The sequence below is a fragment of the Microcaecilia unicolor genome, chromosome 6 (assembly GCF_901765095.1).
Source record: "Microcaecilia unicolor chromosome 6, aMicUni1.1, whole genome shotgun sequence".
Lineage (NCBI taxonomy): Eukaryota > Metazoa > Chordata > Amphibia > Gymnophiona > Siphonopidae > Microcaecilia > Microcaecilia unicolor.
The window spans coordinates 121,162,648-121,177,726 of NC_044036.1; the positions used below are offsets into that span (position 1 = coordinate 121,162,648).

The window sequence follows — 15,079 nt, forward strand, 5'->3', positions numbered from 1 at the left end:
ACCACGAGGCACTTCGTGAACACTCGTGGGGCAGAGGCGAGCCCAAAGGGCAGCACACAATACTGAAAGTGCCGTGTCCCCAGGCGGAATCGGAGATACTGTCTGTGAGCTGGCAGTATCGGGATGTGGGTATAAGCGTCCTTTAAATCCAGGGAGCGTAGCCAATCGTCTTTCTGAATCATGGGGAGAAGGGTGCCCAAGGAAAGCATCCTGAACTTCTCTTTGACCAGGTATTTGTTCAGGCCTCTCAGGTCTAGGATGGGGCGCATCCCCCGTTTTCTTTTCCACAAGGAAGTACCTGGAATAGAATCCCTGCCCTTCCTGCCCGGGTGGTACGGGCTCGACCGCATTGGCGCTGAGAAGGGCGGAGAGTTCCTCTGCAAGTACCTGCTTGTGATGGGAGCTGAAGGATTGAGCTCCCGGTGGGCAATTTGGTGGAGTGGAGGCCAAATTCATGGCGTATCCACACCGCACTATTTGGAGAACCCACTGGTCGGAGATTATAAGAGGCCACCTTTGGTGAAAAGCTTTCAACCTCCCCCCGACCGGCAGGCCGTCCGGTACGGACACTTTGATGACGGCTATGTTCCCATGGATCCAGTCAAAAGCCCGTCCCCGGCTTTTGCTGTGGAGGCGCAGGGGGCTGCTTAGGCGCACGCTGTTGACGGGAACGAGCGCGCTGGGACTGTCCCTGTGTCTGAGGAGGCCTTCAGGCCAGCTGGGTGTACCTACGCTTGTTGTAGGTGTAGGGCGCAGCCTGCCTGGCCCGGGAAAAACGTCCACCTGTAGAGGTGGATGCTGAAGGCGCCCGGTGAGAGAGCTTGTCGAGGGCGGTTTCCCGCTGGTGTAGTTGGTCCACCAACTGCTCGACCTTCTTGCCGAAAATGTTATCCCCCCCGGCAAGGGACATCCGCCAGGCATTGCTGGGTGCGGTTGTCCAGGTCAGAGGCACGCAGCCAGGAGAGTCTGCGCATCACTATACCTTGGGCCGTAGCTCGAGATGCCACATCACAGGTGTTATATATACCCCTGGACAGGAACTTTCTACACGCCTTCAGCTGCCTGACCACCTCCTGAAAAGGCCTGGACTGCTCCGGAGGGAGCTTATCGACCAGGTCCGCCAGTTGCTTCACATTGTTCCGCATGTGAATGCTCGTGTAGAGCTGGTACGACTGGATGCGAGTCACGAGCATGGAAGACTGGAAGGCCTTCCTCCCAAACAAGTCCAGAGTGCGAAACTCCCGCCCCGGGGGCGCCGAGGCGGTATCCCTCGAACTCCGTGCCCTCTTGAGAGCAGAGTCCACGACCGCCGAGTCATGAGACAATTGGGGCCGCATTAACTCTGGGTCAGAGTGGATTCTGTATTGGGACTCCGCTTTCTTGGGAATGGTGGGGTTAGATAATGGCTTCAGCCAGTTCCGAAGCAGTGTCTCTTTGAGGACATTGTGCAACGGTACCGTAGAAGACTCTCTAGGTGGTGATGGATAGTCGAGGACCTCGACCATCTCAGCCCTCGGCTCATCCACAGAGACCACGGGGAAGGGAATGCATATAGACATATCCCTGACAAAGGAGAGGCTCTCAGGGGGCGAGAGCTTCCTCTCCGGTGAAGGAGTGGGGTCGGAGGGAAGGCCCTCAGACTCCTCTGAGGAGAAATATCTGGGGTCCTCCTCCTCCCCCCACGAGGCCTCTTCCTCGGTGTCGGACATGAGCTCTTTCAGCTCAGACCTGAACCGGGCCCGTCTAGACTGCGAGGAACCACGTCCTCGATGGTGGCGTCGAGCGGTGGACTCCCGTGCCGGCGGGGATGAAGCTCCCTCCATCGACGGGGATTCCACCTGCGTGGCGGTCGACACCGGTACCGCAAGCGGCGTCGGTGTCGGAGGCCTCTGCATCGGGCTGCAGCACGCTGGCGCCTCCATCAACGGCGCCGGGGGCGCAAGCACCCCCAGGGCCGGCAAGGCCTGGCGCATCAGCCCTTCCAGAATCCCTGGAAGGATGGCTCGGAGGCACTCGACCAGGCCCGCTGTCGGGAAAGGCAGGGGGGCCGGTGTGGGTGCCGGAAGCTGCTCGGGTCCAGGAGACGGTACCGAAGCACCCATGGACTGACGCAGCGACACCTCTTCGACCGAGGGGGAACGCTCCTGTCGGCACTGCCATTTCCTCAGTGTCGATTCATCTCTGGAGGCGCTGGAACTAGCAGTCCCGTGAGCCGTGGGCGACCGATGCCGATGCTTCTTTGGTTTCTTTCTGTGCCCATCATCGACGCTCGGATCGGGTCTGAAAGGGTTCGGTCCCGATGGCCCTGGGTAGAGGGAGTGGCCAGGGCCGACTGCCCGCGCGGCCGCTCACCCCCGCCGTCGCCGGAGGTCCGGCGGGCCAACAGTACCTGTGCTGCTGGGGTCGATGCCATCGTCGGTGTCGATTTAGTTGACATCGGTACCGGTACCGAAGACCCGGCCTCGCCACCTGTGTCCGCTTTCTCAATCCGAGACACAAGGTGCATGTCTTGGTATTATGCTCCGGGCCAAGGCACTGGAGGCACCAAGCGTGAGTATCGGTTTGCGAGATGTGCCGGCCGCACCGACCACACTTCTTGAATCCACTCGGGACCTTCGAGGACATCGACGGAAAAATCGTGTCGGCGAAGTCAAAGTCGTCGATGGTTGCAGTGAAAAGCACACCCGAAAAAGAAACGACCACGCGGCCACAAGGCCGCAACGAAGCGTCCCCGCGCTAAGACGACGAGGGGACAAACAAACTTTTTTTTTTTTTTTTTTTTAGATAAGAAAGAAAAGAAGCGCGAACGCGCACGAAAAAGAAAATTCGCAGCTAGGCCGCGATCCGGTTTCCGGGGCTGACCAACAGAGAGACGGTAACACGTCTCTCCTCAGCGCGGAATCGGAAAAAACTGAGCGGGAACGGTCGCGCACGGGCGGGAAGACGGTCGCGCACGGGCGGGAAGACGGCCGCGCATGCGCGGTGGGCGTGCCCTGCGTGCGGGACCGCCTGCGAAGTTTTTGTTCCGGTTGGTGGGGGCTGCCGTGGACGTCAACCCAGTCGTGAGAACAAGCAGCCTGCTTGTCCTCGGAGAACACCAGCTACAGCTAAGTTATCTTTGCTTTCTCAGAGGACAAGCAAGCTTTCTTATCCCTAGCTACCATGCTCACCACAGAACAAGAAAGCAAGGATAATTAAGACTTATCAAAACAAACTTCAATCAACCTGAAACTATAACCGTACTCAGGTGTAGGAGGTATTCAAGCAGCTTGAGTGCAGGACACAAGAGGAGGCCTAGGGCCCTGCCCTCACAACAAAGGCCAAACCTCTTCCATTTGAAAGTACCTTATAGTGGAATTTCTTCTGAAGCCAGCAAGATGTGAAACACCCTCCAACAAATCCAAGGATTCAAATTCTATGCTCTTAACATACAAGCCATGAGGGCCAGTGACTGGAGGTTGGGATGCAGAAGGGAACCATCGTTCTGCGTGATGAGGGTTGAAAAACATTCCACAAATCCTCAGAGAATAACTCCAGAAGAGGAAACACAGATCCGTCAGTAAGGAGGGATCAGGATCATGGTAGCGTGATCCTGAGTTTCAGCAAAGTCTTCTCTATGTGGGAGGTACACACACAGAAAACCTTCTCCCCAATGAAGGAGAAAGGTATCCAATGCTAGTCTACCATGTGGTTCAAGCCTGGAACTGAAGGGCCTTTTTGAGATGAGTGGCAAAAAGATCAGAGGAGTTGCCCCACACTTGGAAGATCTTGTGGGCCATGCGCACATATTGAGACTACTCGTAAGGTTAAGGTACCCTGCTCAGTCTGTCCACCAGACAATGCTTTCCTGAGCAGGTATGTAGTGCAGAGGACCCAGTGCCAATCTTCACTGCCTCCTGACACAAGGGGTAGGAGCCTGTACACCTCCTCCCCCTCCCTTTTTACACAGAACATTGCAACCTAGGTGTTTGGATGAGAACAATTTGGTTCTGCATTCAATCTCTGAAAGTCTTTAGAATGTTCCAGATTGCCCTGAGCTCGAGATGGTTGATGTGAAAGTCTCCTGAGCAGACCACTAACCCGAGTGTGAAGCCCCTCTTCATGAGCCCCCAATCCCAAGTTGCATGCATCTGTTGTCTACACCTTTTGAGGTGGTAGAATTTGGAATGGTAGTCCCACAGTCAAATTGTAATGAACTGTCCACCAGAGGTGGTCATGGGACAACTCTGGGGTAATCTGGATTACATTTGCCAGATTCCAAGTCACCTAAGACCACTCAGAAGCTAGAGTCTATTGGGGTTCTCTCTAGTGGAGACACGCCACGGAAGTGAGATGCACAGCGGAGGCCATGTGGCCCATCAATCTCATTTGTGGAGCTGAAACCTGCTTGCTACTGCGGACCCGTGAGGTGAGTGACACCAATGTATCTGCCCTTACTTGTGGAAGAAAAGCTCGAGCATGCACTGTGTCTAGCAGGGCTCTTATGTACTTTACTTTGTGAACTGGATTAAGGTGGAACTTGGGGTAATTGATGACAAACCCTAGTAGCTCCAACACCTGAATAGTTAAGCACACTAACTGTCGCTCCTTCCTGTGATGTGCTCGTGATCAGCCAATCGTCCAGGTAGGGAAACACATACACTCCCAAGTCTGCGCAGATACAATGTAACTACTGCTAAACACTAAGGGCCAGATGCACAAAGCTTACAGTGCTATTAACGTTTGCTTTAGACTGGTTCTAGCCAGTCTAAAGCAAACGTTTAGGTACTTAGTAATGCACAAAGGAATTTTCTATGGCTCTAACGTGTGCCAGTTAGCAGCCACCGAGAACTCCATGGAAATGTATTACAGTGAGCTCATTAGTATTCTAATGAGCTCATTCGTAGTCTAATGTGTATTCCAGGGAATGCACTGCTCCAGAGCAGCCCTAATTTAACAAGCAAATTTTATGGCTGCTGTGGAACTGTTGGAGAGCTGTTCCTACCTCTCACCGCTTGGTGCCCCTCCACCATTTTTTTTCTTTAATTAATTTCACTGGTTTTCCAATGGACAGCAACCCCTGAATTTTTTTAAAACATTTTCCGTGGTGGTCCAGTGGACCGCGACCCCCCCCCCCCCCCCCCCCCCCCCGCCCCTCCATCGACCCCCGAACCTTTTAAAAACATTATCCCTGGTGGTCCAGTGGATCAAACTCCTTCCCCTGTGCGTGGGCACACACACCCTCCCGTATCCGACCCCCACCCTGCCCCTCCCTTTACAACAAGGTGGAGACAGGAGGAGTGGAGCAACAGCTCCTTCCTCCTGCCAGCCTGGAACAAAATGGTGGAGCCCAGGCCACGCTCAGTGCAGCCTAGGATTCACTGGGTGGGGCTAAACACCATTGTAAAGGTACAGGGAGGGGGTGTAAACTTGCAAGGGAAGGAGTTCAATCCACTGAACCACCAGAGAAAATGTTTTTAAAAGGTTCAGGGGTCATTGGGGGGGGAGGGGTCGCAGTTCATTGGACCACCAGGGTAAATTTTTATATTTTTTTTTTAAGTATGGGATCGGGGAGGTCCAGTGCATCAGAGCTGTCAAATCCATTTCACAGCGAGGATGCACAAAGGGGGATCCGTGCTGTTCATCTGAATTTTATTGAGGCAGCTGTATTTTATGGCTGCCTTTGTGCATCAGGGCCTTGGTAAACACTCCGAGAGCTGACATGAGATCAAACAGCAGAACATGATACTGGCAGTGATGTTTTCCCCACACAGAAACTGAAACACTTCCTTTGACTGGGAAGTATTGAAATGTGGGTATAGGCAGCCTTTAAGTCCAGAGAGCATAGCCAATCGTTTGCCTGAATCATGGGTAGTAGGGTGCCCAGGGAAATCATCCAGAGCTATTGACCAAAAATTTATTCATGGCCCTTAGGTCTACGATGGGATGGAATCCTCCCATTTTCTTGGGCACAAAGAAGTAACCTGGAATAGAATTCCTTCCCTTATTACCCAGGTGGCATGGGATTGACCGCACTGGCCAGAAGGGCAGAGATTCCACTACAAGTACATGCTGAAAGATAAGATGCTCTTGGTGGGCAATTTGGTGGTCTTTGACACCAATTCAGGGTGTAACAGACTATTTGAAGAACCCACCAGTTGGATTACAAAGGGCCACCTATGATAAAAATTCTGCCTCCCCCTACCGGTAGGCAGTCCGGGATGGTGACTTGGAACGCAGCTATGCTGTTCAGGAGCCAAAAGCCCATTCCCTACTTTGACTGGGGAGCCTATTGAGGCTTCTGGATGTGGGGCTGGCGATGCCTAGGACGCCTGGGTTGAGCAAGAAGGTGGCGGAAACCTACACCTCTGAGTAACAGGTCCACCGCCTTGGCTTACCTGAAATCTCTAGTGGAAGATGTAACAGAGGGTGCCAAGAGAGTGTAGATGATGTTGGTATGCTTCTTGATACGATCAGCAACCTCTTCCACTTTATGCCCAATTAAGACTGTCCACTCAGCTTGGCACATCTGCTAACATTACATTACAATTTCTTCTTATAGTCCGCAACCACCACCAAGTTTTCTATGCGGATTACAAAAAAAGAGCAACTCTGACAAATCCTCAGGAATTAGAAATTTCTGAAACAAAAATGTTTTTGAAAGCTTTCTAAATTGGCCATAGATTACAATTTTTATTCCAAACCCAAACAGCCAGAAAAGAAAAGGTGGTCGAAAAAACTGACTTCAAACTTTCTTTAAACTCAGTGTAATAAAAGGTCAGAAACATGCAGCCATGAGAGTCTGCGCATTTCTACACCCATGCCAGAGAGTATGGACACATCGAAAGTATTGTACATGCCCCTGGCCAGGTATGTCCTACACTCCATCTGCTTATGGGCCAACTGGCAAACCTCTCTGGCCTGCTCCTGAGGCAGAGTCCGCAAGTTTACCAAACACTTCAAGTAGAGACTCATGTAGAGCTGGTAGGACTGGATGCAGGCAATGCGCATCAAGGCCTGAAAAGTGTTTCTCCCAAATGAGTCTTAAGGGCCTAACCTCTCTACCAGGGGGTGCAGAGACATGGAAACCTGGAACTCCTAGCCCATATTCAACCACCATAGACTGGTGTGGAAGTTGTGCCTTCTTGAATCCGGGAGCCTTCTGGACACGATACCGGGTATCCATCTTCTTGGTACTGGAAATGGTACTGGGTTTACATCTTCTTGGGTGCAATCTGCACTGAGAGGGGAGATTCCTAGTTCAGTGGACCCTGAAGGAGAGGGTACAATGGCACAGTGACCCCCCGTCTTTAGGAGGTGACTTGTAGCCCAATGGTGACAACATCTCTGCCCTGGGCTCTTCCTTAATTTCCAACTTAAATGGGACAGCAGCTGCCATCTCCCTCACGAAACCTGTGAAAGTGTTCCTTAGGATGGGATTTTAGTCTCACTTGAGGAGAGGAATCAAAGTGAAGTCCATAAAACGACTCCTCCGAGAAACAACATGGATCTTCCTCTGAATCCCAGGAGTGGTCCCAATTAGACTCCTCAGCATATTCAGTCAGCTTCTACAGACTGTGCCTCAGCCTAGTGTAGCCATGACAAAATGTCCTGAAGGGCCCCCGAGACTCAATCCTGCCTTTCAGCCCAGGGAACACTTCCTCCCCACGAAGTCAAGGGGAGTCCTGAGTGCTTCGACATCCATTGAGGTGCCAGATTGAGGATCTCCGCCCAGCCATTGGTGGCTCCTCAAAAAGATGTTGGGGCTGATTCTCCTATGGCCCAAGCACCTTCAAATACTGGAGCAGCCTGCATTTGTAGTAACTGTGCCAGCTCCTCTGATAGTCCAGAACTGCTCATCGAAGGTGAGCAGTTCTGGACTATCAGAGGAGCTGGCACAGGTGCGCACTGAAAAAGGTGTGGGCAACGGTAGAGTGGCAGGCAAAATAGTTGGTGTCAAAACGGAAGCTAGGACCTGACTGGAGACTGCTGCACCGATACCTCTTCTACAGAGGGGAAGAGTTCCTCTTAGTGCCAGTGCCTCTTGGATACCGGTGCATCCGATGCCCCGGCGCTCCAGGCATCGTGCATTTAGGGAAAAAGGTTTCTTGTGATTTCTGGGCTTCTGCCAAGGCACTACATTGTGATCCTTCATTGCTGATGAAGACACTGGGGTACCCAAGCGTGCCCTTGGTGTCGAGTCCGATGCTAACCGGTCCTGGGGCCTAATATCAGCGTCTGATATCTCGAGAGGTGGAGCTCTTCTCGATACTGGTGCACTTCCAGTGGATGCTGAAGTCTGTGCAGCCATTGAGGTCAATGCATCGGATTTCGAGGTGCCAAAAAGCCTCTCCTCCTGGGTCCTGCCATGCTCTGTGTTCTCAGCTTCATTTTCAAACAGAGCAAAAATTAGGGTCATGGTCAGGCCCGAGAACTTGATACACCATGAGTGTGGGTCCATCATGGAAATCACTACTTCACTGGGCGCTGTCTGGGACATCGAAAAAAGGAATCGAGGGCAACATGAACTCCCTAATTATGGCACTGAAAAAGCAGGGCAGAAGCCAAATTGGCCAAACATGAAAACAAAGAAAACTTAATACCGCATAAAGAAATCATACGAGGAAGGCACTTGAAAAATCTAAATGCCACATAGAGAAGATGGGTCCTCTCAGCTCTGCGGAACAACTAAGACTGAGGTGATGACGCTCATGTGTTGGGCAGGAAGGCACCCAATGCATGTGAGATGCTGCTTGAAAGTTCTACATGTAGCTAGTCAGCATCCATGACAGGCTCGGCTGGATGACATCACCCATCTGTGAGAATATGAAGACCTGCTTGTCCTTGGAGGAGAAATTAGGTCTTACCTGAATTTTCGTTCCATTAGTCCTTCCCACTATTCCAAAACCTGTGGGATAGTTATGTCTATCAACCAGCAGGTGTAGAAAGAGCAAGAACTGAAAACTCAGCTGAGACATCTCATGGCATCCAGTCCAGCTCCTCAGTATTTACTTAGGCAAGCAATAAAAATAAAACTCAGAATAAACACAGCCACCTTAAACAACTTGCTAACTTACCACTAGATAAGCAAACATGTGTGGACCTAATCTCTGGACAACTTGTAGAGGACAAGAGATATGCAGGAAGCACCAGGCAAGGTAACAGTCGTTATTTGACCCATTACTTTGCACCAACTAAACAATTCAGAAAAGAGAAGCTGAGGGAAGTATTTTATGAACTAAGGTTAGAATTCTGTAAGTGATTCAAGTTCATATGGGCAACTAACGTTCTTGCTTAAGTAGAGATGGAGTTGTAGTCTTTTCATCTTGGTCAACCAGAAAATAGTGAATTAGACTGAAGAAATTAGATCTTACATGCTATTTGCTTTCCTTTAGTCCCTCCGGACCAGCCCAGAATGCAACTGATGGGCTGTGCACGCCTTCCAGCAGGTGGAGAATGAAAACTCTGACTCTGAGCCAATAAGAGCCCTGGCTAACTATAACTACACTCAGTATTATCTTAAAGCAGAAGAAGAAAGCAAGCCTATTCTGTGCCACCGAGAAACTTGAGCAGCCACCCAGGACATACTACCAATACACATATGTCCCTTGCATAACGTGCCTGAACCAATAATTTTTTTTTTTTTCAATAAGACAGCAAATTTGCAAAGCAGCTCCATAGAAAAAAAACGAAGCAACCACAAAAAAAACAAATATCTCTGCAAGCACTTAGAGGGAGGGATCTGGGCCAGTCCAGAGGGACTAAAGGAAAGTAAATTAGCAGGCAAGATCTAATTTCTCCTTCCTCAGCGTCCCTCTGGACCGGCCCAGAATGCAACTGATGAGAAGTAAAGCAGTATCTTCATAGGAAGGACCCTAGAAATCCAGCCATGAAAACACATGTGCCAAAAATTGCCTCCTGACGACACTGAACATCTAACCAGTAATGCTTTGAAAACAACGCAAGGAAGACCACGTAGCCGCCTTACAAATTTCCAAAGGAGGCACCAGGAAAGACTCCGCACATGACACAGCTTGACCTCTGGTTGAATGTGTCTTCACCCCTTCTGGGATAGGTTTCCCGGAGAGCAGGTAAGCGGAAGCAATCATCTCTTAAAGCCACCTGGAAATGGTAGGCTTAGACGCTGCCAAACCTTTCCTGGACCCTCCAAGCAACAGGAACAATCTGTGCGCCTAATGTTCTCACTCATTTTCACATAGTGCTTCAGAACTTCAGACATCCAGACACTATAAGCGACGCTGATCCTCCAAGCCAGAGGAAGAACCTAAAACAGGTAAAACCACAGACTGAGATAAATGAAACCGTGACAAGATCTTAGGGAGAAAGTAAGGAACCAAACGTAAAACGACCCGCTCCTTAGAGAATTCCAAAAATATGGATTGACAAGAAAAAGCCTGGAGCTCTGATACTCTCCGAGCCAAGGCAACGGCTACTAAAATTACTGTTTTGTGTTAAACCCTTTAGAAAGCAGGAAGCCAAGGGCTCAAAGGGTGCCCTAGTAAGAACTGACAGGACTAAGTTCAAATCCAAAAACTAGAAAGATAACCCTAGAAGGAGGACGTAGAAGACTTGCTCCCCAAAGGAACCGAGAAATATCCAGATGGCTAGACAAAACCTTACCCCGAATGCTCCCTCGAAAACACTATTTGGACTTTAAAGAGAAGCTAGCACCAAGCCTTTATCAAAGCCCTGCTGCAAGAAATCCAAGACCTAGGGCACAGAAGCAAGAAATGGATAAATGTTGTGATCGGAAACCATGCCTCAAACACCCAAGTTCTGATATAATTAAGAGAAGTTAGAACGATGACGTGATCAAAGCATCGTGGCAATCACATTGGCAGAGTAAGCGAATGATACATACCTGTAGCAGGTGTTCTCCGAGGACAGCAGGCTGATTGTTCTCACGACTGGGTTGACGTCCACGGCAGACCCTCGAAACCGGAAGAAAAATCTCGCGAGAGGTCCTGCACGCAGGGTACGCCCACCACGCATGCGCGGTCGTCTTCCCGCCCAAGCACGACCACTCCCGCTCAGTTAAATGACAAGCAAAGAAATGAGGAAAAACGCAACTCCAAAGGGGAGGAGGGAGAGTAGGTGAGAACAATCAGCCTGCTGTCCTCAGAGAACACCTGCTACAGGTATGTATCATTCGCTTTCTCCGAGGACAAGAAGGCTGCTTGTTCTCACGACTGGGGTATCCGTAGCTCCCAGGCTCACTCAAAACAATAAACAGGGTCAATTGGGCCTTACAACGGCGAGGGCATAACAGAAATTGACCTATGAAGAACAACTAACTGGGAGTGCAGCCTGAACAGAATAAAAACCGGGTCCTGGAGGGTGGAGTTGGATTCAAACCCCAAACAGATTCTGCAGCACCGACTGCCGCATCAGGTATCCTGCTGGAGGCAGTAATGTGATGTGAATGTGTGGACAGATGACCACGTCGCAGCCTTGCAAATCTCTTCAATAGTGGCTGACTTCAAGTGGGCCACTGACGCTGCCATGGCTCTAACACTATGAGCCGTGACATGACCCTCAAGAGTCAGCCCAGCCTGGGCGTAAGTGAAGGAAAAGCAATCTGCTAGCCAACTGGAAATGGTGCGTTTCCCGACAGCGACCCCCTTCCTATTGGGGTCGAAAGAAACAATTACTTCCATCTTCTAACTAGGAAGTACATACCACTTCGATAAACTAATTTGAATCATAATCATTTAAAATAAAAGGAAAAAAAAAAAAAAAAAACTGCATCATTTCACTATATTAGAAGTGAAAGGATCATGGGATGCTGTGGTTGGCTGAACAGCTTTTACAGCCTGGGAAAAAGCAACAGATTAGTGTGTAGCCCAGGCTTGAGGTTAAAGTAAAAAGCGGCATATCAAAATCAGAATCAAGTGTGAAGCCAATAGGATTAAATAGAACAGCAATATGTCCTGTCTCCTCTACCACAAATGGACAAGATATCAAAACTTTATAGAAAAGTTTGGGAGTTTTTAGCTCAGCCTTGACCTTTGATTTGCAAGTTGCTGCTATCACCAAATCTTGCTTTTGCACTGTGCACTGGTCTAAGAAACCCTTGTATAATTGGGATGCTTTGCTTACCTTACTTCTTAGTAACTAGTTATGTAGACTACAGTAACAATGGTATTTGGATAGCCTTTGGACTGCTTCAGTTCATTCAGAATACAGCCAGTCTTCTTTACAATCTCAAGACACTGATCTCAAAGCAGCTCATGACTACCAGTAGGTTATAGGATTAATGAACTCCTTGCCTTCAAGGACACGAGACTAGCAACTCACGCCCCATACTCCTGTCCCCCTACTAGTCTCACAATCGCTTGGTTTGTCAGCAACAGCACATCATGAAATAATTTCATACTCTAGTTTTTGTATCTTGGCCCTACTATTTTGGAATGCACTTCCAAAGTATCTTCAAACTGGAACTTATCAGGTTCATCAGGTTAAAGGCCTACTACTTCACCTTAGTTTGGGAAAATGATACTTCGGACTACAGCGGACTATATCTGACTGCAGGTTTTCCTTTATTCATGCTATTGTTTTAGCCATTATTGTAAACTGCTCTGTTTTTAATGAAGGGGATACAGAAAAGTTCTGAACAATTTAATATGTGCATAAATATGAAACACCAGGATGAAAGTCAATCAGCTTTTAAGGTCCCCATTTGAACTCTCTAATGTGACTGACTCCATCAAGGCTTGGATTAGGACATTTACTGATGTTTATGCACATTAGACAAAGTGGTCTTTCCAGCGACATACGGCATAAAGCTAGCATCTGCAGCTCGAGACTTTCCTGTTTGGAAGGCCGGCTAGGGAGGCCTCGAATAGCAACTGATTTTTCCTTACTTTGAATGCAGTTGAGAATTTAGTTCATACCGATTTAGTATTTATAATGCTTGTCCTGAATGTAGCTATGTATGTTTCTCTTCAGTCAGAGTTTGGTAGGTATTCCTGTGATGTGATTAGAAAAATTGTAATATGTTTCAAGGTTTGTATTTTGTATATTTATCCTTAATTTTTCCTATAAAGATAATTTTAAAAAATAATAAAGCTATCTCTCATCTTCAATTGAAAGATATACCTAACAGCAACAAAATCAAAAAGGTATCCGACAAGTCAAATCCCAGTAATATTCAGACTCTAGAACCTTAGATCCTAGCCTCACCCCACAAAAAATTTAAATTTGAGGTCAGTTTTTCTGAAATGCATGCTTAACCTTTATGTAAACAGTTACCAAAAGTGATCAAATGTAAGATTTTACCTGATGTTTGCTAGTAGGAACTGTATAACAAATGATCAAAGAGATGCTCTTTCAATCAATATTTACAAAAGAGGTATCTCTAGCTTCCTTTAAGTAGTTCTAAAATTTAGGTGTGCCATAATGATCTAATTAACAATTAGCCTACTGTTACCTCTGACCATGTGCATTTTGTACCTGCACAAACTGAATGTGGTCATCACAGCCAAACACCTCAGCCTGTCCATCTAGCAGATTCCCATCAAGCAGCTTGTGATCAGCTGAATAGTACAAGGTTTGCACCTGCAAAACAGCAACAGAATACCCATGTGGCTATTGTCTCCATAGCTACTCCACTAGATAAACTCCACAAGGCAATCACCAGTGCAGCTCTTGCAGCAACCGAATCTAGCAAAAATCACAAAAATATTAAGCAGTAAATAGGACCCATGTCATTCAAACGTTCGCTGAAGAATCCTTGCTTCTTGGTTTGAAACATCCTCTTCAATTTTTGAAAATGCTTGTTTTCTATTATGGTAACATTAAATCAGAGAAGCACAACTGTACAGTATACTGCAGAGCAAAGCATTTCTGATCAATCTCCTTAACCGGGCAACAATTACACCACTCAGACTGCAAGTTGTTATATTTAGCTTGCAATTTCCTGAAGACGTGCTAGTTTACATAAATGACCTGTCCCAGCAGAGAAAATGGGCTTATGAAAAATGAAAAAAAAATTCTCAACTCCTAAAATTATAGCCAGCAAATCATATGCATCAGCAAGCCCAACAACAATCAACTCAACACAAGTGGGGAAGGGTTGCTGTTTTTTTTTCCCTAAAAGCAGCTTGATTTGCTGTATATGGAGGTAAATCCTTCATCCTCTTAGGTCAGTTTGATGTCCCCTTTATATATAAACATTTAAGACTGATAAAATGCTCCCTATGCTTGAAATGTAGCTGCTCTACACAAAAGTTTCAATGCCAAAAATCTTTAGAGACATATCCTGTAATGAGTAAACACCATTAAATCATCATGGTTCTCTGCCCACAGCGGATTTTCTTAGGAGAACTGGGGCAGGACTGCTGCTTCGTTACGTGTCAATACCCTTGTGGTTTCTTCCTGTTCTTCAGATCCTGGGTATCCTAGTTTTGTTAATAAACCTATGGGGAGATAAATCAATGGGGAGGAACAACCATTAGAAGTTTTTACCTTTTTTTTTGTTTTCCATTTTAAGCATAAACCTGTGTGGGGGAATAGCATTTAAGTGTCTAAAGAAAATTTCAGAACCAAAATCCCCATTGCTAATCCAAATGTTTGTCCTACTTTTAAGAGAGATCAACAGTATGTGATGAAAAAGAAAAAGGAAAGCAGAAGATCAGACTGAACATTTCATACAGCTCACCTGGACACCCCCCAGTTTCTCTGCTTAGGGGTACCTACAGCAAAATTTAAATTCTTTAGGGTCATGGTTAAAAGGTAAATAGGGCATCCTTGATATGGTACAAATTATGAAAACTCTTTGTCCCACCATTTTTTCTTAAGACTAACCTCTTCCATGAGGTCTTCTAGATTGTCTCCGTTCTCCCAGATGCTACGCTGCACCCAGTTGATTACCTTTGTATACAATTTGCCATTGCTGGGCAGACAGACAGTATCTTCAAGCATTACCTCCAGCTAGAGGAAGAAAAAGGCAAACTTAAAAACAATTCAAATTATCAAACTGTTAAGCTAAACATTTTGGCACCTTTTTACTAAGGCGCTTTGTCATTTCTAACATGCCTACAATTAGCACACACGCTAACTGTGTAGGCACCTACAGGGA

The 15,079-nt window shown here is 47.7% G+C and overlaps 1 protein-coding gene across 2 annotated transcripts in view; it reads right to left on the reverse strand.

Moving 5' to 3' along the window:
* The window catches only part of IVNS1ABP (influenza virus NS1A binding protein), a 124,942-nt gene that overhangs the window by 60,231 nt on the left and 49,632 nt on the right, over positions 1-15,079 (reverse strand). For both annotated transcript variants that reach the window (XM_030206675.1, XM_030206674.1), the window contains exons 7-8: positions 14,806-14,931; positions 13,453-13,557 (exon numbers count right to left, since the gene is read on the reverse strand). In XM_030206675.1, the coding sequence (XP_030062535.1) occupies positions 13,453-13,557; positions 14,806-14,931 (231 nt within the window). The remainder of the gene's footprint in view (positions 1-13,452; positions 13,558-14,805; positions 14,932-15,079) is intronic.